The sequence below is a fragment of the Hemitrygon akajei genome, chromosome 7 (genome assembly GCF_048418815.1).
Source record: "Hemitrygon akajei chromosome 7, sHemAka1.3, whole genome shotgun sequence".
Lineage (NCBI taxonomy): Eukaryota > Metazoa > Chordata > Chondrichthyes > Myliobatiformes > Dasyatidae > Hemitrygon > Hemitrygon akajei.
The window spans coordinates 180,051,704-180,079,437 of NC_133130.1; the positions used below are offsets into that span (position 1 = coordinate 180,051,704).

General features: G+C 38.1%; 1 protein-coding gene across 1 annotated transcript in view; it reads right to left on the bottom strand.

Moving 5' to 3' along the window:
• fnbp1b (formin binding protein 1b) overlaps positions 1 to 27,734 on the bottom strand; it is a 210,662-nt gene that overhangs the window by 18,764 nt on the left and 164,164 nt on the right. Inside the window, exons 12-15 of the mRNA XM_073052772.1 lie at positions 10,934 to 10,948; positions 10,779 to 10,814; positions 7,480 to 7,589; positions 3,714 to 3,846 (exon numbers count right to left, since the gene is read on the bottom strand). Coding sequence (XP_072908873.1) covers positions 3,714 to 3,846; positions 7,480 to 7,589; positions 10,779 to 10,814; positions 10,934 to 10,948 — 294 coding nt within the window. The remainder of the gene's footprint in view (positions 1 to 3,713; positions 3,847 to 7,479; positions 7,590 to 10,778; positions 10,815 to 10,933; positions 10,949 to 27,734) is intronic.

A 27,734-nucleotide genomic window follows, 5' to 3' on the forward strand; every position in this document is an offset into this window, starting at 1 on the left:
TCTACCTCAATCACTGACAAACCCCACTTTAATTTCACACCTACGTTCGGTCCGCCAGAAAAAGCAGGCCACACATTTTAATTCCACGTCCCATTCCCATTCTGATATGCCTGTCCATGGCCTCCTCTATTGTCAAAATGAATCCAAACTCAGGTTGGAGGAACAACACCTTATATACCGGCTGGGTAGCCTCCAACCTGATGGCATGAACATTGACTTCTCTAACTTCCGTTAATGCCCCTCCTCCCATTCTTACCCCATCCCTGACATATTTAGTTGTTTGTCTGTTCTCCATCTCCCTCTGGTGCTCCCCCCCTTTCTTTCTCCTGAGGCCTCCCGTCCCATGATCCTTTCCCTTCTCCAGCTCTGTATCACTTTCGCCAATCACCTTTCCAGCTCTTAGCTTCATCCCACCCCCTCCGGTCTTCTCCTATCATTTCGCATTTCCCCCTCCCCCCACTACTTTCAAATCTTTTACTACCTTTCCTTTCGGTTAGTCCTGACGAAGGGTCTTGGCCTGAAACGTCAACAGTGCTTCTCCCTATAGATGCTGCCTAGCCTGCTGTGTTCTACCAGCATTTTGTGTGTGTTGTTGTTTAATTTCACAGGCCATTTTCACTATGCAGGAAAATGGAATGAAAATGACTGTGGTTTATCATACTGATAAACATCATAGTTTATTCATTATGTGGCACATTTTCTGATAAGGACAATACTACAGAACGTAGTAGAATGATGTAGTCACGGTTCAGTGTCCTGACATAAACTAATTATCTGCTCACTTATTTATCAAGGGATAAGAATGTTTGTTGTTTATCATTAAATCACAATTGTGATTAAGACCTTAGTGCATACAACACAATTTGTACACTTGCAACTTCATTCTTGACTAAATTTTTCCCTCAGAGAAAAGGAGCAAGTGCTTCCTGATATTCGATTTGCTTAATTCCAGAACAGGTTTTAGTTATGTCTTTTACAGTCCAAATTAACTTCAATACTGAGCAAATATGCAGTCACTGCCACTAATGAGTCCTTTGGCCAAGACTCTGGCCAGTGGGTTTGGCATTGTGACACAAACACCAACAAGATTTCACATTGCATTTCTAAATGCACAGCAACAGCTGATCCTAGTCATGCTTCTAGGAAGACTACTGATAGTCTCAATATCCCAAACTAAGAAATCAAAGATACCTATAGTACTTCCTGAAGACTGGTGCTAGAAAATGTACATCATTCAACATACAAAGGGTGATTGATAAGTTCGTGGCCTAAGGTAGAAAGAGTCAATTTTAGAAAACCTAGCACATTTATTTTTCAACATAGTCCCCTCCTACATTTACACACTTAGTCCAGCGGTCGTGGAGCATATGGATCTTGGACCTCCAGAAAGTGTCCACAGCAGGGGTGATTGATAAGTTCGTGGCTTAAGGTAGAAGGAGATGAGTTATACAACTCTTGTTACATGCACACGCAGTTCAACTCTGAGTGATTATGCAGAAAGCTTGAAGTTAATAACTCATCAGTTAATAACTCTTCAGAGGTAATTGATAAGTTTGTGGCCTAAGGTAGAAAGAGATGAGTTATTAACTTCAAACTTTCTGATAAGACTCTTGGCAGTGAGGTGGATCAGAAAGATCTTGAGGTCCAAGTCCATAGGACACTCAAAGCTGCTGCACAGGTTGACTCTGTGGTCAAGAAAGCATACGGTGCATTAGCCTTTATCAGTTGTGGGATTGAGGTTAGGAGCTGAGAGGTAATGTTGCAGCTATATAGGACCCTGGTCAGACCCCAGCTGGAGTACTGTGCTCAGTTCTGGTTGCCCAACTATAAGAAGGATGTGGAAACCATAGAAAGGGTGCAGAGGAGATTTACAAGGATGTTGCCTGGATTGGGGAGCATGCCTTATGAGAATAGGTTGAGTGAACTCGGCCTTTTCTCCTTGGAGCGACGGAGGATAAGAGGTGACCTGATAGAGGTGTATAAGATGATGAGAGGCATTGATCGTGTGGATAGTCAGAGGCTTTTTCCCAGGGCTGAAATGGCTAGCATGAGAGGGCACCATTTTAAGGTGCTTGGAAATAGGTACAGAGGAGATGTCAGGGGTAAGTTTTTTATGCACAAAGTGGTGAGTGCATGGAATAGGCTGCCAGCAACGGTGGTGGAGGTGGATACGATGAGATCTTTTAAGAGACTCCTAGACAGGTATATGGAGCTCAGAAAAATAGAGGGCTATGGGTAACCCTAGGTAATTTCTAAGGTAAGGACGTGTTTGGCACAGCTTTGTGGGCCAAAGAGCCTGTATTGTGCTGTAGGTTTTCCATGTTTCTCTGAGTGAAATAATGGAAGGCATGTTCAACAGTGCTATCAAGTGGTTCACAGATGCAAGTTTGGGTTTCATACCAGGCCACTCTGCTCCAGATCTCAATGTGATCTTGGCCCAATATACAGTTTAAAAGATCATGAGCAGATCTCAGTGAAATTTATCACGACTGTCTAGATGCAGGGAGATTATGGCTTAGTGTAGGATCAGGGTGTATGATGTGATAATAAGGATTGGTTGTTTAAGACTGAGATGTGAAGACATTTCTTCATGCAAAAAGTGGGAGAATATTTGGAATTCTCTACTCAGATGGCTATATAGATTCATTCAAACCAGAGATTGCTGTATATTTCCTCATATGACAAACCAGTCATTCCAAGAATCATGCTACAGAATATTTGCTTACCGTTTCACCATGGCAACGACATTCTCTTTAAGTAAGGAGACTAAAACTGTATACAAATCCATAGGTAGAATTTTACCAAGACCATGCATTCAGATCTTTTTGCAATAAATGTCAACATGCCAATTCCCTTCCTAATTTTTTGCTACACCCGCATTTTGTATTTTAGCAATTTTTGTATAAAGACACCAAGTTCCAATAAATATCAAACATTTTCAAATCCTACCTTTGTCACCAGCCCAGGCATTGGCTGAATTCTCATTCTTAGTCCTCTGAGCCTCTTCGTGGGCACCGGCCAGCCTATCTACTGCTTCCTGAAACTATCTGGACAGCAAATGGGCAGCTCATTTATGGATCCCCTATCTTATTGGTCATGGTCAGTTGTGGATCAGATGCACTTTATTCTTTCCTGATGTGTATCCTGTCATTCCACTACTACAGGTATGCTAATGCTGCCTGGATGACCAGAACAATAGCAGGGGACTACCAGAAGCACCGCATTGCAATCAAGGCCATGCGGGAGTGACGATAAACATAAGAGAAGGCAAACAAATGGAAGCTGGTGCCCATTGCCTAATCTTCAAACAGCGCACAAGAGGCAGCAATAATGGACCTATATTCAAAATATTATAGCCAATGATTTTCACCTATCCTTCTAATTAAATCAGATCAAATATTTTAAGAAAGGACAAAGTCAGCCAAAGGCATTCATTCTGTGTCTACTGATTAACATTCTTTGTTTTCTGCTTCCCACTCAAGCCTTCAAAGAACTCTAACTTAACATTGCAATTCTGTATAGAGGAATACTTCTGTAACAACTAAAAGAAAAAAGCAGCTTTCAAAATTTGGTCAGACTGTGAATCATCATGTTGATGTACAGTATATACACTGAAAGCCTTGAATGTAGAAGGTGAGAAAGACAAGAATGGATAGCTTCATTGTGTATTACATGCTGATCTGGGGTGGGGGAGAAAATGACTCATACGTTACCTCAAATTTCTGACTCTCTTGTCGCAATTTCTCAATAGTCTGCCCAATTTCAGCCAGCCTGGGATCCACACTGTTGGGGTCACCCATTTGAGGATTCTTAATATAGACATCCTTCATCTTTGTTAAAGCATCTCTAAGAATTAAAGAAAAGAAATTCAGTGCACCAATTTGCATTCTAGACCACTGGCTGATATCCCATTCAAATAAATACAAACAGATTGTTAATTTTGCAAATAAAATATCAGCCAAATTGCTACTCAACTGTCCTCTCATTCTTTCTCTAAACTGTGAGGAAAGTCTCGCAACTTGTGACGTCTTTCCTTTGAGCTCTAGAGCAAGTAATAACTGTATTGTTATAACTGCAAATACAAATTAATTAACTTGTTAATCAGTAACTGATTTTCTACTTAAAAAGATTAAAATAATTTTTAAATGATTTTGATGAGTGTGGTTTTACAAGGTGATCCAATATCATTAAGAATTAATTATCACTTAATTATTTTTCTTGATAGTTTCTCCAAAACAACATTTATTATTCACCACTTATTTCTTTCAGATTTCCTTATACCATAGCAGGATATTTGGTGTATTGAGTCTATGCCACTTTAGAGAACAATTCCATTTCCCGACCAATTTTCCCAGTAACCTCTTCTCCCCACATTTCCATCAATTCCACCACCTACCTACATCAGGGGCAATATGCAGTGGCTAAGTAAACTATCAAAGCTGTAACCTTTGGCAGGTGGGAGGAAACTGGAGCATTTGGAGAAATCCCACGCAGACAAAGGAAGAACGTGCAGATGCTACACAGACAGCACCAGATGTCAAGCTTGAACTAAGATTTGGTGGAATAGTACCAGCGACCCTGTCTTGACCTTACTGCTTTTATTGTGCTTGGATGGCTTAGTAACTTAACAAGCAGGATGTACATGACTTTACTGCACACTGATTCCAATTCCAATTCAGATTTATTGATTACGTGTATGTCGAACATACAGCGAAATGCATCATTTGCTTTAACAACCAGTATAGTCAAAGGATGTCCTGGGGGCAGACACGCCACACATTCTGGCACCAGCACAGCATGCCCACAACATTCCACAGATCAACACAAGCAGCAGCAACAACAATAAAACAAAGCAAGCAACCACGTATTACCAACACAGTCAAGAGATGTCATTAAAGATCCCTTCTTTAACTGCTTGCTCTTTTGAGAGTGGTTGTGGGAACACAGGGATATCCACTGGTACTTTGTGAATTTAAAATAACAACCTTTTATGAAAAACCCTTGGGTACCAAAGCCTGGGAATGATCAAATATTTTACTTCCAAATCATTAATTCTCTAGCCAAAAATGTATACTGGGTTTTCAAGAATTCACTGGGAAATCTGGCAAATATGTTTCCAGAAGTAGACCAGGTCTGCATGCAGCAAGACTTTGTCGACTTTCAGGGTCAGACTGATATGTAGCATGTGCCACAGAAATAGGGGACAATATGAGAGTTTAATCACATCCCCACAGTACTGAACAGCAATGGCACCCATATATCATACACCATCAATATTTTTATTTTATTCTTATTGAGATACAGTGTAGGGTAGGCCTTTCTGGCCCTTTGAGCCACGCTGCCCAACTATTGCCCGATTTTAACCCTAGCCTAATCATGGGCTGATTTACAATGACCAATTAACCTACTTCTTTGGAGTGTGGGAGGAAACTGGAGGTCCCAGAGGAAATCCATACGGTCACGGGGAGAACGTACAAACTCCTTACAGGCAGCAGTGGTAACTGAACCTAGGTCACTTGTGCAGTAAAGCATTGTGCTAATCACTATGCTACCATGACACCCCAATATCTTAGGTATCATCATTGACCCAAAAACTCAATTGTGCCAGCCACTTAAATATTGTGGCTACAAGTGCATATTGGTGACTAAATATCCTGAGGCAAATGACTCACCTCCTAATATCCTAAAGATTTTTCACAAATTACAAAGCACGTGTTATAATATTCAACTCTTGCTCAGGTGAATGTTTTTTTGATGCCAATCATAAGACCATAAGATATAAGAGCAGAATTAGGTTATCTGACCATCAAGACTACTCCGTCATTTTATCATGGCTGATCTATTTTTTGTCTGAGCCCTAATCTCATGCCTTCTCCCCACATCCCTTCATGCCCTGACCAATCAAGAATCTATCAACCTCTGCCTTAAATATACACCTCTACAGCCACTGTGGCAATGATTTCCACAGATTCACCACTCTCTGGCTTAATGTGAAAAAGACTAAGGAGCTGTTGGTGGACCTGAGGAGGGCTAAGGCACCAGTGACCCCTGTTTCCATCCAAGGGGTCAGTGTGGACATGGTGGAGGATTACAAATACCTGGGGATACGAATGGACAATAAACTGGACTGTTCAAAGAACACTGAGGCTGTCTACAAGAAGAGTCAGAGCCATCTCTATTTCCTGAGGAGACTGAGGTCCTTTAACATCTGCCGGATGATGCTGAGGATGTTCTACGAGTCTGTGGTGGCCAGTGTTATCATGTTTGCTGTTGTGTGCTGGGGCAACAGGCTGAGGGTAGCAGACACCAACAGAATCAATAAACTCATTCGTAAGGCCAGTGATGTTGTGGGGGTGCAACTGGACTCTCTGACGGTGGTGTCTGAAAAGAGGATGCTGTCCAAGTTGCATGCCATCTTGGACAATGACTCCCATCCACTCCATAATGTACTGGTTAGGCACAGGAGTACATTCAGCCACAGACTCATTCCACCGAGATGTAACACTGAGCGTCATAGGAAGTCATTCCTGCCTGTGGCCATCAAACTTTACAACTCCTCCCTCAGAGTGTCAGACACCCTGAGCCAATAGGCTGGTCCTGGACTTATTTCCACATGGCATGATTAACTTATTATTATTTAATTATTTATGGTTTTATATTGCTATATTTCTTCACTATTCTTGGTTGGTGTGGCTGTAACAAAACCCAATTTCCCTCGGGATCAATAAAGTATGTCTGTCTGTCTGTCTGTAAAGAAATTCTTCCTCATCTCCATTCTAAAAAGATTCTGTGGGGGCGTTCTCTGGTTCTAGACCCTTCCACCATAGGGAGCATCCTTTCCACATTCACTCTGCCAAGGCCATTTAATATTCGATAGGTTTCACCCCTCCTTCCTTTGAATTCTAGTGAATACAGGCCCAGAGCCATCAAATACTCTTCATATGGTAAGCCATTCAATCCTGGAATCATTTATGTGAACCTCCTTTGAACTCTTAGGACAAAATAGCCTGCTTGACTGGCATCTCAGCAAGTACACTGATTATTCAGTCCCTCTACCCGTGATGGCTGATGGTTAGAAACTTTGAGCAGATATTTGGTGAGGCTACGGTAGGATTGATGGTAGATTGTGCAATGACTATTCCTTCATTGTTGCTGAACAATACTATGGATACAACTCCTCAGAATGACTGCAGCAATTCAAAGCAGTGACTCATAACCACCATCAAAGGAACAAATAGGCAGGATATGCTGGTCTTGTACGGCACACCCACATAAAATAACTAAAAAATATTAAACATCTCAGCAACACAAGCAAAGATGACTAATGCTCACTATAAGAGATTAATCATTGTTGTTGCTTAGTAAGAAAAAGTTATTAGTTAAAATACATGGTAATATTGTTAATTAAAATGTTTAGCAAAACATTGCCACTAATTTACTCTGGTTGAGACAATTGGAGAAAATTCTGGGTATTCTTACCTTTGATCAGATTCCTTCTGGATTTCTTTGTTAATCTCATCAATTTTCTGCTGTAGTTTCTTTCTTCGTTGTTCTGGTGGCAGATGACTGAAGTCTTCTGGTCCTGAACCCTGTCCAAGTTATGATTACATTGTCAGTATCGTAAGTGGATTTATACCTTCAGTTACAATTTAGATAAAGGGCCAGTCATTTAAGGAAAGTTACTTTTCCATCCAGGGAGCTTTACTTTCTCAAGCCCATATTATTAAGCCTGACTAGCCTAATGCAGGCTATTGGTCTGCTTTAATTTGTTACTTAAACCTAATGTTCATTAAAAATATTTTACACGTTCTGAATTCAGTATCCTAGACTCCACATAGTTTAATTAGAAAAGGTTTTTAGAAAAACGCCACAAAATGCATGTATGAATGTATTTATGTCAGTGTGTATATATGAGAAACAACTGGCACACCAAAACAGTGGCGCTATTTGCCAATTAAGACATCTGTAAGAACAGTGTGGTGTAGTTTCCGATTGATAATTTACATCCCATGCCCAAGTTCTCAACATTACAAAGTCTATGAAATTGAAATGAAAGTGGCTGAAACAGTAGCTGCCTATATCTACCAAGAGGAATGCCCAACAGCATGTGGGAAACTAAAGCATGTGATGACTAATTTGTTTATAGAGGAAAACTGAGTCTGTCTCTTTCCTCTCTGATCTCACTGTATACCCTAAAGATACTTCTCCAATGCTTAGACAGGAAAAGATTAAACTAAAAATTAATGACATGCCTACAAACAATGGCGGTTCCTCACATACTGAGTGACAGTGGAGCAAAAATAACATCGGATCACTGATTAGCTTTAATTTGCTAACACAAAAATAATGGTGTGGTTAATTTTAGGCATCCTAACCCAGTACAGAAATAAAATATCCAGCATGTTTCAATGCAATGCATAATAACAAAATATAAATTAAGCAGCTTAAAACTTAGCATTATTTTAGAAGAAGCACTGAATCTGATTTTTTTCTAGTACCTTGCAGCACACAGAGTCCAATATACTGCAACTTCAGTTGATATGATGAGAATATCAGGTGGTTTCTAGTTTGATCTCACTCTTCCCTTATGCTAGTGACTTAGCCTATTCGGAGCTACAAATTTCACCTATAGTTTGAAGAATGCAGAACGTCAGGATGCAAGAGACTTGACATCTTTTGGTGTTGAAACCATTTCTTCATGACTTCTTTAAGGGGCATACTCTCAGAGTAAAGACATTCTGTAAATTTGGCTCTCTCTCATCCCTATGTTTCATTCCCATAATTAAAAACCATGAAACAAAGCTTACTGTATTTATTAATACAGAGAGTGTGCCATAAGAAACTTGCTCTATTCAAGTGGTTCCTGAAGTCAAGATGGTAAACAAATGACACATTAGCCCTCTCTAGTTGACATGAGGTATCTCATACCACTCTCATTTCCTTAGACATCGTTTAAAAAAAATCAGTTATCTACTTACAATCACACCGCTGTTTATGTGAGCTTGCTGTGCACAAGTTTGCTGAAAACTATTTTATGATGTTCTGAGATAATGAAAGGAGCCTTGTCAGCATAAGTCATGCTTTTTGTTGTCACTACAAATAGCCTATTCTTTGATTACTTTGTGGGTCTCCTCCAGGTGCTCTGGTTTCTTCCCACAGTCCAAAGACTTACTGGCTGGTAGGTCAATTGGTAATTGTAAATTGTGCTGAGGCTGGGTTTAAGTCGGGGTTTGCTGGATGGTGCTGCTCAGAGGGCTGGAAGGACCTTCACTGCGTTGTATTTCAACCAAATAAATTTTTTTTAAAATTTAGAACTGAAACTGGAAATACCATATTCACAGTGGTGTTGTTTTACCATATTTTAGTTCCTTGAGTAGTTTGCAAGTTATAACTATAATAATTATTGGAACAGGGTATGAAGTCACTGTCAATGATCATTAAATGTTGTGTCTGGAAATGCCATAGTAATTTCTCAGGCAAATTTTATCTTTCCTATGTGACCAAGTGTATATATAAAAAAATAAGTGATCAAGCACAAAAATATCGATTTCTCTCCTATAAACTTCATTACCTATCTCCAGAAACTCTTAATACACTGCATCAGTTTCACACGTTTGAATAGTTTAAATCCAGCATTTTAAAATAATGTTCACGAAACTTTAAATATTTAGAAAGCAGTTTTCAATTGGAAGCAACAATGGATGTTGGAGACACCAAACCTCTGACTCTGGAAATTAAATATAATTTTATAATCTCTGATACTATATTGTACAATTTCTATATAATACACTTTACCATTGCTAGTTTAACGAACAGTTTAGCCCGCAGAAGGGCTTTGCGGTTAATGTAAATTTGCAAAATGAGTATTAATGAAAATTAGTGCATTTCTTTAGTAATCCTCCAGCATGAAATGAAGTTATTTTGAATAATGCCTTCCAATCTTTCAAAGAGAAGTATTCTCTGGATGAAGTTTAAAGAGGACTCTAAATATTTGGTTTTGACAGTATAGAAAAGCAGCATTCCAGTGATTTGAAGAAATTTACACAGATGTCACAAAGGTATATTTTCTGAGGAGGCACCTATTGGGAATTGACACATTTATATAAACACCAAAGGTTAATCTCAGATTTTAAGAGAAAGCAGTTAATCCGTTTTCTTCTTATCTGGAAGTACAACACATTGGAATGCCTGTTTTACTGAAAACTTCAGTTACGGTCTGCTTCAGCATAATCCTTATAATGTGAAATCAATTAGAAATTACTTGCCTCATGTCACAAATTTAAAGCTGTGAATAACACATTCTTAATCACTTCTTATGGGGCCACGGTAATTTAGGATCTTTCACAACCTCTCAATATTGTCTGTGTTACTTAGAGAAAGTAAAGTGAGTCCAGAACATCAAAAGTGTCTTTTTCCTGACAATTGATACATGAAGTTCACCAACTGATTATAGAAAGCTCAGGCATATTTCTTTGTCTTGCTGTGGGGGAGGAGAGGGATGATGGGAACTGGAGTAAACAAAGGAATAATGTAGGGAGATTATATAGAAGCACAACTGTCGCTATGGTATTTTGCAAAGTAGGTATTTGAACTTCACAGTTTTGAGCTAGTGACATAATGCAAAAAAATGTATACTGGATTTCATATTCTTGATCACAACTGGTTTTATCACCTCAAGTTGGCTGCAAGACTACCATTTTAAAAATGCTGCTTTTTTAATTGTGCAATTGTGTTAATTCATTAAAAAATGTAATTAAAACAAAGATATGAGTGTTCACCTCAATCAGACTCCAGACCTGTGTATTCAACATTTTCTGACAAAACAAAACGAACATGGACAAAAGACAGTAAAAAAAATTATTCACAGCTGGTTAACATGATTGGTAAATCTTATTATAACAGGAACAGACACACAAAATACCACATTGCTTACCAGCTTGAGAGAAAGCTTCACGCAAAATTGGAGAGGAAAGGAGGAAAGAGAAAAGAACATGTAACGTCAATAGAAAATGACCATTCACTTGTAAACTAGTGATATAAAACTGTACCGAATGAATATGGTAAGGTTACAATGAACATGGTTCATAAGGGAGCCATCTGAAACTGTACTGCAAGGAAATGCATACTACAGATTTACTGCACATTACTGGTATAATACTGAAACATGAAAAAGAATGAAACAAGTTTAGTTGTTTCATTAAGTTGGCTCAAATTACATACTATATACTGTCCAATGGATTCTACCCAGTTCATTTTAACTTCAAGAATGCAATTCTGTCAAAATTTTAACTACACCCCTAAAATATGAATGGAGCAAGATTTCAAGATATTGATCTAACTTTTATCATATGTCCACTAAACCATCTCCAGAATTTTAGTAGCTTTGTAACTATCATACACTACAAATGAAATATTATTACTTGTGTACTTATTGTAAATCAATAGATCCTATACCAAAAGCAGATAAGCTCCTCAATATTTCTGAAAAGCCCAAACCAATGTCTACAACTTAGTTATAGTCACATGAAAAGGTTGGAAAATTTGAAGTGACACTGTGCTACAATTGCAAATTAATATGGCTGAATATTTATTAGTGAAATACAAACTGGGATCCCATCTATTATATCCATGTTTACACAAATTCACCCCTTACTATTAAGCATTTTGATTATTACATAAAGAAAAGCTGAAAGTAGCTGTTATAGATCATCCGCATATTTGCTTCTTGTTGCATGTGTTATGCCTGTGCCCCAACTCTGAGGGGCCGAAGGGTACGAAGTAGCCCCCTCCTTTTTGAGAATTGCAAGATCGCTATTAATTCAGGTCAGGAGACCCAGGAAATGAGAGAGAGAGACGCAGAATCCACAGGGGGTTTGGAATGTCCTAGCCCCTCAGCGATACAAAGCCACGGGAAACGGCCATTGTCTCTTGGAGACGGAATTGTGTATTGAGCGCTGTGCTATTCATCGAGGCCCTCAAGGAATGAGCAATGTGGGCTGGTTGATTCCAACCAGATTGACATCTGATTGACATCTGAGACCCCGTGAGTAAGGATAAAAGAAGGTCTGGGGAACAACCCCTTTAGACGCACCAGGAGAAACGCTAGAAATCCCGTGACAGCATTTAATAGCGACAGCTGGTGGAAGGCCCACGTGTGTCCTTTCCCGTTGCCTGGGATTGAGGCCTTACCACGGAAGACGGCTTAGCTAAAGAAGAGATCACCACCGACGACATTTCGAAGGATCGACATCATAAAAAGGAAAACGGGCAAGTTCTAAAAATATCCTCTCTCTCTCCAACCAAAAAGCTGCAGCCTGAATGAACTTGAGTGACTTTTATATTTCCATTGGACAATACATTATCCCCTAGACAACGATAGAGCTATTCCTTATTGATTATTATTATACCCGCGCTTTTAGATTTAGTACTGACGACGTATATTATCTGTATGTTTGCACTGATATTATTTTTGTGTATTTTTATCCATAAATACTGTTAAAAATAGTACCATCAGACTTCAACGGACCTCTCTATCTTTGCTGTTAAGTGACCCAGTTACGGGGTACGTAACACATGTAAACTATGAAGTGTTCCTTGTTAGAGAAAATTTGAGCCAAATTATGCTAATTGTGGCCAGTATTGTAAAAGTGATTGACCGTAAATCATTGCAATTGTATATTCCTGAACTGCATGGACGCATTTCATCGTGGGACGAATATCTTTTCAAGTCTTTGCTGGGTTCCACATAGAGCTGCAAAGCCCAAAGTTGCTGATGTTGGATCATTTGAAGCAAATGAGTAAGATCATTTGAAGGGGTAGAAGGGCAAGAAATTTATTTCTAAAAAATTATTCCACCTTATTACTTTCATTTATTTCTGGCATTTTGTGGTATTTAATCAACTTGACTTTTAAAATTTTTGTTAACTCACAGCAATATTATCAGATCCAATAGAAAACTATTAAAAAGGTTTATGCCTCGGTTTCTTTACTTATGGGGACTGAGCCCCAGGGGTATAGCAATTAAAACCAAGTTGAAATCTGACCTTGCTACATTTTGATATCCAGCCTCAGGTGGAATATCAACAGGCGCAGGGTCTGATTCTGATTGTCATATATAACCCAGGTAATCCTATGAAGTCTTACTTGTGGTTATGAATGGATTTGTTAATATTTGAATTGTTAACAAAGTGCATTTCATTTATATCTGCCACTCTTTAAATATTTATATTATATCCATACTTTATCAGCATCACAGATACACACAGATATCCCAAAACTGGAAAAACTTCTAAATTGTAAAACCTTTCCTTAATGTTTCAACAACTTGAAATGCAAGCTGAGGATTTTCTCTATGCTACTTGGCAATCAGATTGAAAAACTGAGTCAGAATGATGGAGCACCTTGTTTCCATATGTTAAACCACCATTTTAGCTAAAGCTGAAATTATTTACTGCAGAGCCAAGTCATGTGGTGGACAGCCCTGTGAGTAAGCTTACTTGAACCTTTGTTTTTAGAGTCAAATGCTAAACTTTCTGCCATTATGAAAAAGAATTTAATCACCTTCCTGTGTAATCAAAGTAGCAATGTTTTAAGAATACCTCAATTGATAGAAGAAGATCTGGACAAACAAAATTATATTTCTCTCTCCTATAATCTTAAGTTAAATTTGTCACTTTAAACTAGAGTCACGATTAAAAGAAAATACATATTTTCATTGAAAAATATGATTTAATGTTATAAATGTTTTCCCAAATTCATATTATTTACACTCCAATGACATAACAGAATGGCTACCTTATGAACCTTGGCCTTAAACAATGAAGGTGCAACGTCAGCTTTTCTAACAGACATAAACTGTTATGCACAACACAAACATAAAAGCCTTACATTTAATGCACTCTTTCTTGACTATATTGAAAACTATTAAATCTTTCCAATCAAATTTGAGTTAAACAGAACTCCAAAATTCTGTTAAAATGCTTCAAAATGTTCTGAATGAAATAAAAAAGGATACTTACTTCTTTTTGGACAGAAACATTTAATTTAAAATATCAGTTATTTTGTATATTGTGCACTAACTACATTAAATAAATTGTAACTGAATAAAATAATTCATGTTAAGCTTCTCAAGTTGGCAAACTTTTATATTGGATGATTTAAATGAGGCTTTCAGAAGTAGTTATAGATGGTCATGTATTAAACCAGGTATTTACAAATGAGCCAAAAGATGAACCATAAAATCAGAACAGAATTGAAATCAAGGCATGTAAGAGTGGACAATAAATGTTGGCAGAATCTGCAGCAGCCATCATTCAAAGAATAAACTTAAAACTTCCAAGCTTGGTAAATAATACATTTTAATCAACTGTTAATGTTAGACTGTGTGCATTAATTGAAAATTAGAATGAAAAATACTTCCCTGTGATTTATTCAATGCTTTTTTTCATACTATTTAAAATATTAGTGTAACACACACAAAATGCTGGAGGAACTCAGCAGGTAGGCAGCACCTATGGATGGAAATAAACAGCTGACATTTCAGGCCCTGACCCTTCATCAGTTCCTCCAGCATTTTGTTTCTGTTGTGCAATACTTCCAGCATCTGCAGAATTTCTTGCATTTCCCCTAAAATAGTACATTTCTTTGGAGTAAGGCTGTACAGTACTTAACAAAGCGACTCCAGAAAAAGTAACAAACATCTGAATTTACCTTTAGGAATTATTTTTCATCAATAAACCATTGTCCTCTAGAAGCATCTGCAAAATTCTAAGTTGTTAACTAATGTCTTAAAATAAAAATAAAAATCCGCCTCAAGACACATTCTTAAAATTTATTGGCTACATTGACACTGTGGACTCGCACTGACCAATTTCATTTTTTGCTCCTCCCCCCAACCATCCCCTTCAATTTTGTCTTTGTTGCCTTGCTGAAGATTTATGTCTGTATATAGATCTTCACACATAGACACACAGCCTATAAAAAAGTATTTATCTCCAAGGAAGTTTTCATGTTTTATTGTTCTACGATATTGAATCTCAGTGGATTTAATTTGGCTTTTTTTGGCGCTGATCAACAGAAAAAGACTCTTCTATGTCAAAGTGGTAAAAGATCTCTACAAAGTGATCTAAATTAATTACAAATATAAAACACAAAGTCATTGATTGCATAAATATTCACCCCATTTAACATGATACACCAAATCATCACTGATGCAGGCAATTGGTTTTAGAAGTTACATAATTAGTTAAATGGAGATCACCATGTGCAGACAAGGTGTTTCAATTGATTGCAGTAAAAATATACCTATATCTGGAAGGCCCAACCACTGGTGAGTCAGTATCCTGGCAAATTTACACCATGAAGGGGAACTTCTTCACTCAGAAGGTGGTGAGAGCGTGCAACGAGCTGCCAGCAGAAATGGTGCACGCAGATTTGATTGTAACGTGTGAGGGAAGTCTGGATAAATACATGGATGACAGGTGTATGGAGGGCTAAGGTCCAGGTGTGGGTTGATGGAATAACATAATAGTTCAGCACAGACTAGATAGGCCAAAGGGCCTGTTTCTGTGCTGTTGTGACCTATGACTCTATGAAGACAAAAGAACACTCCAAGCAACTGTGCGATTAAGTTATTGAAAAGCATAAGTCAGGAGATGGATAGAAGAACATTTCCAAGTCAGTGAATATCCCTTCAAGTACTGTTAAGTCAATCATCACAAAATGGAAAGAATATGGCACAACTGTAAATCTGCCCACAGCAGGCTGTCCTCAAAACTGAATGACTGTGCAAGAAGGGGACTAGTGAGGGAAGCCACCAAGAGACCTATGACAAGTTTGGAGGAGTTACAAGCTTCAGTGGCTGAGGTGGGAGAGACTGTGCATACAACAACTATTGCCCGGGTGCTTCACCAGTTGCAGCTTTATGGGAGAGTGGCAAAGAGAAAGCCATTGACGGAAAAAAACCTCACATGTAATCTCAGTTAGAGTTTGCCAAAAGGCATATGAGAGACTGTGAAGTCAGCTCGAAGAAGGTTCTATGGTCTGTTGAAATCAAAATTGAACTTTTTGGCCATCTGACTAAACACAATGTTTGGCAAAAACCAAACACCACACATCACCAAAAACACACCTTCCCTACTGTGAAGCATGGTGGTGGCTGTATCATGCTCTGGGGATGCTTCACTGCAGCAGCCCCTGGAAGGCTTGTGAAGGTAGAGGGTAAAATGAATGCAGCAGAATACAGGGAAATCCTGGAGGAAAACCTGAAGCAGTCTGCAAGAGAACTGTGACTTGGGAGAAGATTTGTTTTCTGGCAAGACAATGACCCCAAGCATAAAACCAAAGCTACACAGGAATGGCTTAAAAACAACAAAGTTAATCTCCTGGAGTGGCTGAATCAAACTAACGGAGATGGGAGTAGACTCTCACATGGTGGATTGGATAGTGGACTACTTGACAGATAGACCTCAGTATGTGCGGTTGGGAGACTGTAGGTCTGACACGGTGGTCAGCAGCACAGGAGCGCCGCAGGGAACCATACTCTCTCCGGTCCTGTTCACCCTGTACACATCAGACTTCCAATATAACTCGGAGTCCTGCCATGTGCAGAAGTTCGCTGATGACACGGCCATAGTGGGGTGTGTCAGGAATGGACAGGAGGAGGAGTATAGGAAACTGTTACAGGACTTTGTGATATGGTGCAACTCAAACTACCTGCGTCTCAATATCACCAAGACCAAGGAGATGGTGGTGGACTTTAGGAGATCTAGGCCTCATATGGAGCCAGTGATCATTAATGGAGAATGTGTGGAGCAGGTTAAGACCTACAAGTATCTGGGAGTACAGTTAGACGAGAAGCTAGACTGGACTGCCAACACAGATGCCTTGTGCAGGAAGGCACAGAGTCGACTGTACTTCCTTAGAAGGTTGGCGTCATTCAATGTCTGTAGTGAGATGCTGAAGATGTTCTATAGGTCAGTTGTGGAGAGCGCCCTCTTCTTTGTGGTGGCGTGTTGGGGAGGAAGCATTAAGAAGAGGGTCGCCTCACGTCTTAATAAGCTGGTAAGGAAGGCGGGCTCTGTCGTGGGCAAAGTACTGGAGAGTTTAACATCGGTAGCTGAGCGAAGGGCGCTGAGTAGGCTACGGTCAATTATGGAAAACTCTGAACATCCTCTACATAGCACCATCCAGAGACAGAGAAGCAGTTTCAGCGACAGGTTACTATCGATGCAATGCTCCTCTGACAGGATGAAGAGGTCAATACTCCCCAATGCCATTAGGCTTTACAATTCAACCGCCAGGACTTAAGAACTTTTTAAAAGCTATTATTAATGCTTTTTGAGATAGTGATTTAGATGCATATCATATTTTTTTTTACTGAGTTAAGTATTGTATGTAATTAGTTTTGCTACAACAAGTGTATGGGACATTGGAAAAAAAAAGTTGAATTTCCCCATGGGGATGAATAAAGTATCTATCTATCTATCTATCTATCTATCTATCTATCTAGAGTCCAGACCTCAATCCAATAGAGAATTTGTGGCTGGTCTTGAAAAGGGCTGTTCACTCACGATCCCCATGCAATCTGACAGAACTTGAGCAGTTTTCTAAAGAAGAATGGGGAAAAAGAAATTGCAGTGTTCAGATGTGCAAAGCTGATAGAGACCTATCCACACAGATTCAAGGCTGTAATTGCTGCCAAAGGTGCATCTTCTAAATATTGACTTAAAGGGGGTGAATACTTACGCAATCAATGTGTTTTGTGCTTTATATTTGTAATTAATTTAGATCACTTTGTAGAGTTTTCACTGACATGAAAGAGTATTTTTTTGTTGATCAGTGTCAAAAAAGCTACTTTACAAACAGCTTAATGACCCAAATGTGTGGATTACAAATTGGAAGATCGCAGCATGGGTATGTTTTACCTGTTCCCCAGAAGGTCCAACCCCTTATTTCAAATTCTCAAAGGGGGATCAAGTTAAGTTGAACTGCTTTTCTGTATCAAACCAAATTAAATCTTTATGTAACTCAAATTGGCTGCATTTAATCATCTCTCTTTGCAAGTGTGACTCAACCACATAAATCTGATTGCAGTTTCCTTTTGGATCAGCTTCTCAGCTTTCTGACAATGGTTTATCATAGATGATCTCATTGTTTTCAAAAGGACAGAGTTCCTTTTCCATACCAATTAGAGAGCCTGCAGTTCACATTAGACATATTATTTAATGTACTTCTCACTGATATATCCACCCCAGAAATGGAGGACTAATACAATCTAAATTGAATCCGCTGCATTTATATTTCAGAGGGTAATTGACTAGCTGGGATATATACTACTCAGTTTTATCAGCAATAGTCCAAGTTACCTAACATTGATTAAAAAAACCACACATCTCATTTACACTAGGCTCAGGAGCAGATGTAACACTGAACTGGAACTGTCTGCAAGATCAAAATGAAACCCTGAAAGTTAATTCAGTTGCCAGCGATCCTTAATATTTGTTCAATCCCTACACTATCTTTCATAAATGAAATATAGTATTTACTTGACACAACAATAAACACCTTAGCCTATTACATTACTTCATAATGCACAACATTACACAAATTGTCATACAGTGTGACAGCATCATCTAAAGCAAGTTAAATTTGTGGTAACCTTCATTCTTTTTCAACTACCCAAGCCTTACAAGTCCTAGTGATACCATCCTGTCAACAGGGTATTCATTGACATTTATCTTGGTGGCACTGGCCTTGCACCCAGTGCATCTATTGGCACAGAAAATGCAATTTGCAGTGTTGGGATCTTGTCCTGAATAATCAGTGTGTATTACTTGTTGAAGAAGAAAATATACCTATAATGAACACCAATTCCACTTCAACTTCACAATCATTAACACCACGAGATCAAGAATTTAATTCCAATCTGTATTGTATTAAAGACACATCCATAGGCTGCCGAGAGAGCTGTCAAAACTCATTTTGCAAAACATACAACTAATTGATGGAAGGCTTGTATTCTAGTTGTGGACAGTCATTCAATGAAACTGATATTCGTTTTAAGTTACGGCAATGTAAATTCCAAAACTCACCCTCACAAAAAAAATTGGAAACTGACTAAATAGCCAAACTTTTCTTTGTGTGCAAAGATAAATAAAAAGCTATGAATAGAATACAAAAAATAGCAAAGGGGTTATCTATTTTTTACTCCTTTCTTGAAACCCTAATTTATGCTGGCATCTGACCCTGCTGGTGCAATAGGCATAGTTCACTTTGGAAACTGGAAAGCTAATGACAGTAGGTAGTCACATATTGTTGCTATCACAATCTGGACTAAATGTATTCTCAACATATGCAAATATAGTTTCAATCTAGGGCCAGCAACTTCCCAGTGTTTCTCCGCAAATTCAGTTCTTGCATTTGGTCACATCAAGTACATGCAACATCACAACAATATTCTCAAAGTTCCTTTCTCACTTCTGGGTTGATAAATTATTTAGATAAATGCTTACATCATTAACCAATGTTCACTGTGAATTAAAAATCTATCAATGACTCTTCCATGACAAACTACCTTCTCAAATTGAAGGCTCAGCATAAACATTTGTTTGATGCTCTTCCTTGAGAAGGGACTCAAAATATTTTGTTGCATTAAAGATATTATACAATGCATGTTGTTGTCTCACAAAAAAATTCTGTGCTCACTTTAGTCAGAGACAATTAATTCTAGAAAAGCTTCAATGCCTTGAAAAGAGGAATACTAAACAGAAAACTGTCTGGATATATAAATTCAAATTAATTAATGAATTGACAAGGTTTATTGAGTTATCAAAGTTAAAATGTTGCCTGAAGGTCCATTTCCTCATTTCACTGCATTAACTGATTAAAATTCATGAAGGTTCTCAAATGCATATTTAATTCAAAGCTTATTTTGCTCTCCCTGTCTTAAGAGATTCCCCATTATACCCTATTGCCCTCTTTAGAGCACCCACATAATACTCTATTGTCTTCTACATAGTTTATATCACCAACTGCTAGGCTCCAAGAAGATATGCAACTGGGCTTCAAAGTGATTTGTTTATTTTCCACACTTGCCTCAGGGAAGAAAGCAACTCTGCTCCATTTAATACCATGATTTACAACACTGCCAAGGTTCAGATTGTAAATGTATATGCTATTGAAATAGGAAAGTTTATCTCACTCCATATATGGTGCAGTGTGTTAGTGATATTGCATTGAATCATTTTAAAAATACGCACATGTGCATTTTAATAGAGTTTTGAGCTGCATGAAAACATTTAAATAAAACCACCAATTGCAAAAATAAATGAGATATAGGATATTTAGTTTCTTTTAATAGTTTATCTCCTAACAAGCACAAATTATCTTATAAAGCTTACAACAACCAAAAATGAAAAACAAAAGTCACAGCCTTATGGTTTATGTACTCAGCCTACATACACTACGCTTCTCAGAACAGTTCAGCAAGCATCTACTCACAGCTAATTATGAAGTGATCTGGAGCCACAAGATGCAATAACACATAACAATGAAGCAACAAGTCCATGTGTTATTGTGAATTCCAGGCAGTAACCCCACTTACACAAATATTTACCTTGGTACAGAAATTTGTTAGAGCTGGATTTATAACTTCATTTAAATAAATAAGATTGGCTCTAGAGACCTCTTCAAATTCTTAAGAGGTATATCGTGTTTGTGGTGTATTTTGATTTAATACTGCTGCATTGAAAATGCTGTGGTGATACCACAAGAAAGGCAAACTCTGAATTTTGTGTTGCATCCTTAGAGCATTGAGCCAATTTACAAGATTTCTACTACAGAACTTAGAAATATTTTAAAATAAACTGATTTTCAAAATAAGTTAATTGAAGAGCAAAAACTTGCTCTTGTTTCTGCAATCTTATCACCTGGCCTTTGATCAACTATTTTAAAAACTATAGTACTCTTGGTGCAATTAAAAAAATTAGTAAATGAAAGGCCATTGACCTTTCTGCACTCTCTTTGCATTTATAAAATGTCTATTTATTTCATAATTTGAGTATATGTTTTTGAATATATTAACCGTGTTCCAACTGACCTTTTGTATTTCACCATTTTTCTTCCCTTGTCAATTCACTATTTTGGATTCAGTTTTATTTCATGTTGCAGCCTGACCTTTCTTGTTACCTATTGTTCAGCCAAGCTCAGAATTGCTTATCAACGGTAAGATTACCCTGGAATAGACTCTGCAGTCTCAGGATCATTTTACGACAGTAAAATAAAACACAACACATACGTGTGCGCACACAAATAAATCTAGTAACCTTTTGAAAAGAAAGTGAATCCTTCGGGATTGGTTTGACCAAAATGTGGAAATTTAAATTATTTATGCTAAAACAGGAACATAGCCTCTTTCTTAACAACTGAGTACCGGTAATTGTCCTGCAGCAGGGAAAGAACTATCACTAAAATCATCAAAATACTCTTAAGTATGCACTTGTGCAGCAATATACCATTGGGGGCAGATAGCTTCAAGATGGTATTCAAAAGAAGCTACTGATTAATCTCCAAGACTGATGAATGTAAAATTTCTGCATTTTTTTATTTTTATTTCAGATTTTTAGCATCTGATTTTAACCTCAAATCCTCTTACTGAGACAGATGAAAAATATAGTTAAGTCAAACATCTTTTGTCACAAAATCCTTAGTAATCAATTAATTTGAAAAGAAAATCACAGGGTTATAGGGAACAAGTTCAGGAATGGGACTGAAAAGTCAATGTGATTTTGATGAGGTGAGTAACCTTCTTTTCTTTACATGATTTTACCTATCTACATATGTGTCAGATACAGTGAAAAATTGTGTTAATTCAATTTTATTAAACTATTAAAAAGCCCATCAACTTTGTCAATAATTTAACACTGTATGGATTGGTAAATTTTCCTAATTTAGTCCTCTAAAATCAAAATAGGATTGAAGTGTGAAGAGTCAGCAAGACTTAGAGAAATGATTTGTGAAGCAAACCATAGAAAGATGTAAGAACAATAGGGTTATACAAGTGGAGGATTTTAATTTTCATTAAGACTGGGATTGTCTTAATGCAAAGGGCTTTGACAGGGCTTAACAACACATACAAGAAAGTTTTTTTTCCAGAGTTCGTAAAGAGACCTGATACGGTCAGTGCAGTACTTGGTTTTAGGAAAAGAAACTGGGCAGATGATGGAGGTATCAGTGAGAGAACACTTCAGAAAAAGTGACCATAATTTTTTAAGTTTCAAGATAGTTATTATGTTGATGTTTGAGGCCTTAAATTTGGAAAGGAGGCCAATTTCAATGGTGAGATAAGGAACCTAGCAAAAGTAGCATTGGAGTAAACGTGTGCAGGTAAACAACAGGTGACAGGTGAAAGCCTTTAAAAAGAATTAGTAAGACTTCAAAGCCAGCATGTTCTAATGAGAATCATGGGCAAAAATAGTAAGATGAGGAACAAGTGGATGACAGAGAAAACTGTAAATCTGATGAGGAAATGGAACCACATTGCAAGTATAGGCAAATGGAATCAAGGAAATTTCTTGGGGAATATAGAGTACATAGGAAAGAATTTAAGAAAGAAATTAAAAGTATAAAAATGATTCCTGTAATGTCCTTGGCAAGTAAGATTAAGGAGAATCATTAAACATTCTCTAAGCAGATTAAGAGGAAAAGGTTTGTGAAGGAAAGAGCAGGTCCCCATGGGATAATCAGTGGAGTTGGGCAATGTAGATACCGCATTTCATCTGTATTTACAAAGGAGGACATGGGAAAGTTCAGGAAGGGAAACACGGATAACAGAGATTATTAAGGAGATGGTGTTAGATGCTTTGGGATGCATTAGAGCTGATAGAATCCCAATCACACAAGATCTATCCCAGATTGCAATTGAAAATAAGGGAGGGATGGCTGAAGTCCTGATGGTGATTTTTGCATCTTTATTATCCAAGGGTGAGCTCCAAAAGATTTCACGATAGTTAATATTATTTATTATTTAAGGATAGCAGACATAGGGCAGGCAACTAAGGTCAGCGAGCCTTAGAGTCATAGCGCACTACAGCACAGAAAGAAGGCCCTTTAATCCATCTGGTCTGTGCCGAACTATTGTGCTGCCTCACCTCATCGACCTGCAAGTGGACCATAGCCATTCACCCCTTCCATCTACCACAAACACTCTTCCCTGACAGGGAATCAAATCCTAACCACCAGAGAACCTTACTTCAGTGGTTTAAAATTATTGGACAAAAACAAAAGGGATAGGATCGATACACATTTGGAAAGGTAGAGGCTGATCACAGGTTGTGTGAGTATTTGATTAAGTTTTTTTTAGAGGAGATAACTAAGAATGTTGATGAAGACAGGTAGGTACAGTAGATGTTGCCTACATCTACTCATGACATATAGATAAGTTCCTGTATACTGCTCTAGTCCAGGAGGTTACAAGGAATACATGGAATACAAGGAAAGCTGGCTAATATCCAAAACTATCTTGGTGAAAAGATACTTTTCAGATTGGAAGTTTGTGACCAGTGGTGTATCATAGGAATAGGTGCTGGGTTTCCTTGTTGTTTGTGATATGTATTAATGACTTAAATATTCACGTAGGAGGCATGAATAATAAGTTTGCAGATGACACAAAAGTCAGTATTGCTGTAGATAGTGAGAAAGACTTCAGTAGATCATAGATCAGATGGAAAGTTGGTGGAGCTACTAAAATGAATGGTATTGGGGGTAGGACATAAACTGTAAGTGGTAGGATGTGAAACAACATTGAGGTACAGAGAGACCCTGGAGTTCAAGCAAAATAGTTTCCAGAAATTGACACCACAGAGAGACATGGTGAAGAAAAAGGCATATTGGATGGTTACCTTCCTAAGTCAATGTACATGATATAAAAGTTGGGATGATACATTACAACTATATAAAACACAGATTAGAAAGAAGGTGGTTGCACTGGAAAGTGAAGAGATTCACCACAAATGTTGTCTGGATTGGAGAACTTCAGTCATAAGGATTAAATGGATTGGCAAGACATGTTTTCCCTGGAGTGTAGGAAGCTGAGAGGTGACCTGATGGAGGTATATAAATTTTAATAGGCATAAATAGGCTAGATAGAACTTTTTTCTCCTTGTTTGGGGGTATCAAAACATAGGGCATAAGTGAGAAAAAGGAGCTTTAAAAGGGATTTGAGGGAAAGTTTCTTTTAACATAAATAGTGGTTGATAAATAGAACTCACTGAGATAGGAGGTAGTTACTTAAATTGGCAGGATATAGATGGAAGTGGATTTAGTGTGGAGAAAAAGTTTGGTATGAAATGTGGTGGGCTGAAGAGCCTATTTCTGTGCTATACAACTCTACGAGTTGAATAGCTGGGTTATGTGACTTAGTAATGATCCTTATTTTTAAATTGTATGTACTTATTGCAAACAAGAATATGATTTTTACAGGTTTAGTTTTTAATGCATTTTTATCTATACTATGCAAACATATCAAAATGCTAATCATATTAAAACTGGAAAACTTCATGTAGTAATGTCTATAAACAGAGACTTCAGTTTTACCTGCAGCTATAATCTAATGGTTCAGATTAAGACATACTTTATTCTGACCACTTAAATACATCAAATTTATTTTTAAGAAATCAAAATTAGTATTAAACAAAAATGGAGTAACTTTGAGTAACTGAGTAAAAAAAGGAAAAGTTTGACTTGAAGTAACTTTTGATTGTGTATGTGCCTAAATTGACAGTTAATATTGGCAACTATTTGATATTTTTCTTGTTATAAAATTACTAATAATTATTGAGATTATGATGTACAAATTCAAATACTGAAAACACATTAACAGGCTTGTTATTGGATAACTAACTTTTCTGCAGCAGGCATTAATTGCTCTCTGCATTTTGACAGTTTCTAGTTTCGACCAGCTCCTTTTACCATGGGGATGCTATGTTTCCACTGCATGTCAAGGTTGTCTGAGGGCCTCTGTCTCCAATACAATGCCAAGCATCCCTCTGTTTTTATTGGCTGAACTCATTTCCTCAGTTGTCAGAGCCCTTGACTAAATCTCATATACAGGTTGAGTACCCTTATACAAAATTCCAAAATCCGAAAACCTCTAAATCCAAAATGTTTTGGTGCTGCCTAACATCACAAATGGAAAACCACAAGGTGTTAGGAAGGTTCCCAGGTGAGGTGCTGGTCTCTATGCACCACAGACAGTTCTGAGAAGTGACCTCACATACATAATGAGCAGAAGTTAATGACACTGCATGAAGCGAAAAGTGTAGATCTCCATCATGTATTGAAAGCGTGAATTTGTTAGCATCAGAGTGAACATATGCCACTTAATGGTATGCTGACCATGAATGGTAGCAAAAATCTACCGTGATAAACTGAACATTGAAGGTAATTGTGAATATTCAGGAGAAATTTGCAGAAATTTAAGAAAAGGCGTGACATTAATTTTTTGAAGATTTGTGGCAATAAAATATCTGCTGATTATGACGCAGCAAAGAAATTCATTGATGACTTTGCCAAGGTTGTCGCTGATGAAAATCTAACGTGCAGAACAGCTGCATCAGTACATATGTGTGATGAACAAGTGTAAAACAAAGACTTCTTACCGGTAGCACATAAATTCAAAGTCGATAATGATGGTAATCCCAAGCTATCTCATTATATATTTCAAAATCTGAAATTGGAAATACCTCCCGCCCCACGCATTTCTGATAGGAGGTACTCAACCTGTATTACCTGCATCTTCTCCTCCTAAACAGGGTAAAGATGGAGGCCTCCTGGCTGTTGCAATCCACACCAAACCACCACCGCCCCCCCAGCTTTCAAATTCAACAGATCATCTTTTGCAATTTCTGCCACTTGCAAAAATATCCCAAATCAAGATACACTTGCCTCTCCCCTTTCATTTCAGCATTTTAAAGGGGTTGCTTTCTTTTAAATTCCTGGTCTGGCCTTTGATTTCCACTAAGCACGTGCAGCAGACAACACCCATCCTTTTATCTCTTTCCTTGTCCCATTCAAGGTGTTCTTGCTGTTCTTATAACATATAACATATAACATATAACAATCACAGCACGGAAACAGGCCATTCCGGCCCTCCTAGTCCGTGCCGAACTCTTAATCTCACCTAGTCCCACCTACCCGCACTCAGCCCATAACCCTCCACTCCTTTCCTATCCATATACCTATCCAATTTTACCTTAAATGACACAACTGATCTGGCCTCTACTACTTCTACAGGAAGCTCATTCCACACAGCTATCACTCTCTGAGTAAAGAAATACCCCCTCGTGTTTCCCTTAAACTTTTGCCCCCTAACTCTCAAATCATGTCCTCTCGTTTGAATCTCCCCTACTCTCAATGGAAACAGCCTATTCACGTCAACTCTATCTATCCCTCTCAACATTTTAAATACCTCGATCAAATCCCCCCTCAACCTTCTACGCTCCAATGAATAGAGACCTAACTTGTTCAACCTTTCTCTGTAACTTAAGTGCTGAAACCCTGGTAACATCCTAGTAAATCGTCTCTGCACTCTCTCTAATTTATTGATATCTTTCCTATAATTCGGTGACCAGAACTGTACACAATATTCCAAATTTGGCCTTACCAATGCCTTGTACAATTTTAACATTACATCCCAACTTCTGTACTCAATGCTCTGATTTATAAAGGCCAGCGTTCCAAAAGCCTTCTTCACCACCCTATCTACATGAGACTCCACCTTCAGGGAACTATGCACTGTTATTCCTAGATCTCTCTGTTCCACTGCATTCCTCAATGCCCTACCATTTACCCTGTATGTTCTATTTGGATTATTCCTGCCAAAATGTAGAACCTCACACTTCTCAGCATTAAACTCCATCTGCCAACGTTCAGCCCATTCTTCTAACCGGCATAAATCTCCCTGCAAGCTTTGAAAACCCACCTCATTATCCACAACACCTCCTACCTTAGTATCATCAGCATACTTACTAATCCAATTTACCACCCCATCATCCAGATCATTTATGTATATTACAAACAACATTGGGCCCAAAACAGATCCCTGAGGCACCCCGCTAGTCACCGGCCTCCATCCCGATAAACAATTATCCACCACTACTCTCTGGCATCTCCCATCTAGCCACTGTTGAATCCATTTTATTACTCCAGCACTAATACCTAACGACTGAACCTTCTTAACTAACCTTCCATGTGGAACTTTGTCAAAGGCCTTGCTGAAGTCCATATAGACTACATCCACTGCCTTACCCTCGTCAACATTCCTCGTAACTACTTCAAAAAATTCAATAAGGTTTGTCAAACATGACCTTCCACGCACAAATCCATGCTGGCTACTCCTAATCAGATCCTGTCTATCCAGATAATTATAAATACTATCTCTAAGAATACTTTCCATTAATTTACCCACCACTGATGTCAAACTGACAGGTCTATAATTGCCAGGCTTACTTCTAGAACCCTTTTTAAACAATGGAACCACATGAGCAATACGCCAATCCTCCGGCACAATCCCTGTTTCTAATGACATCTGAAAGATCTCCGTCAGAGCTCCTGCTATCTCTACACAAACTTCCCTCAAGGTCCTGGGGAATATCCGGTCAGGACCCGGAGATTTATCCACTTTTAAATTTCTTAAAAGCGCCAGTACTTCCACCTCTTTAATTGTCATAGGTTCCATA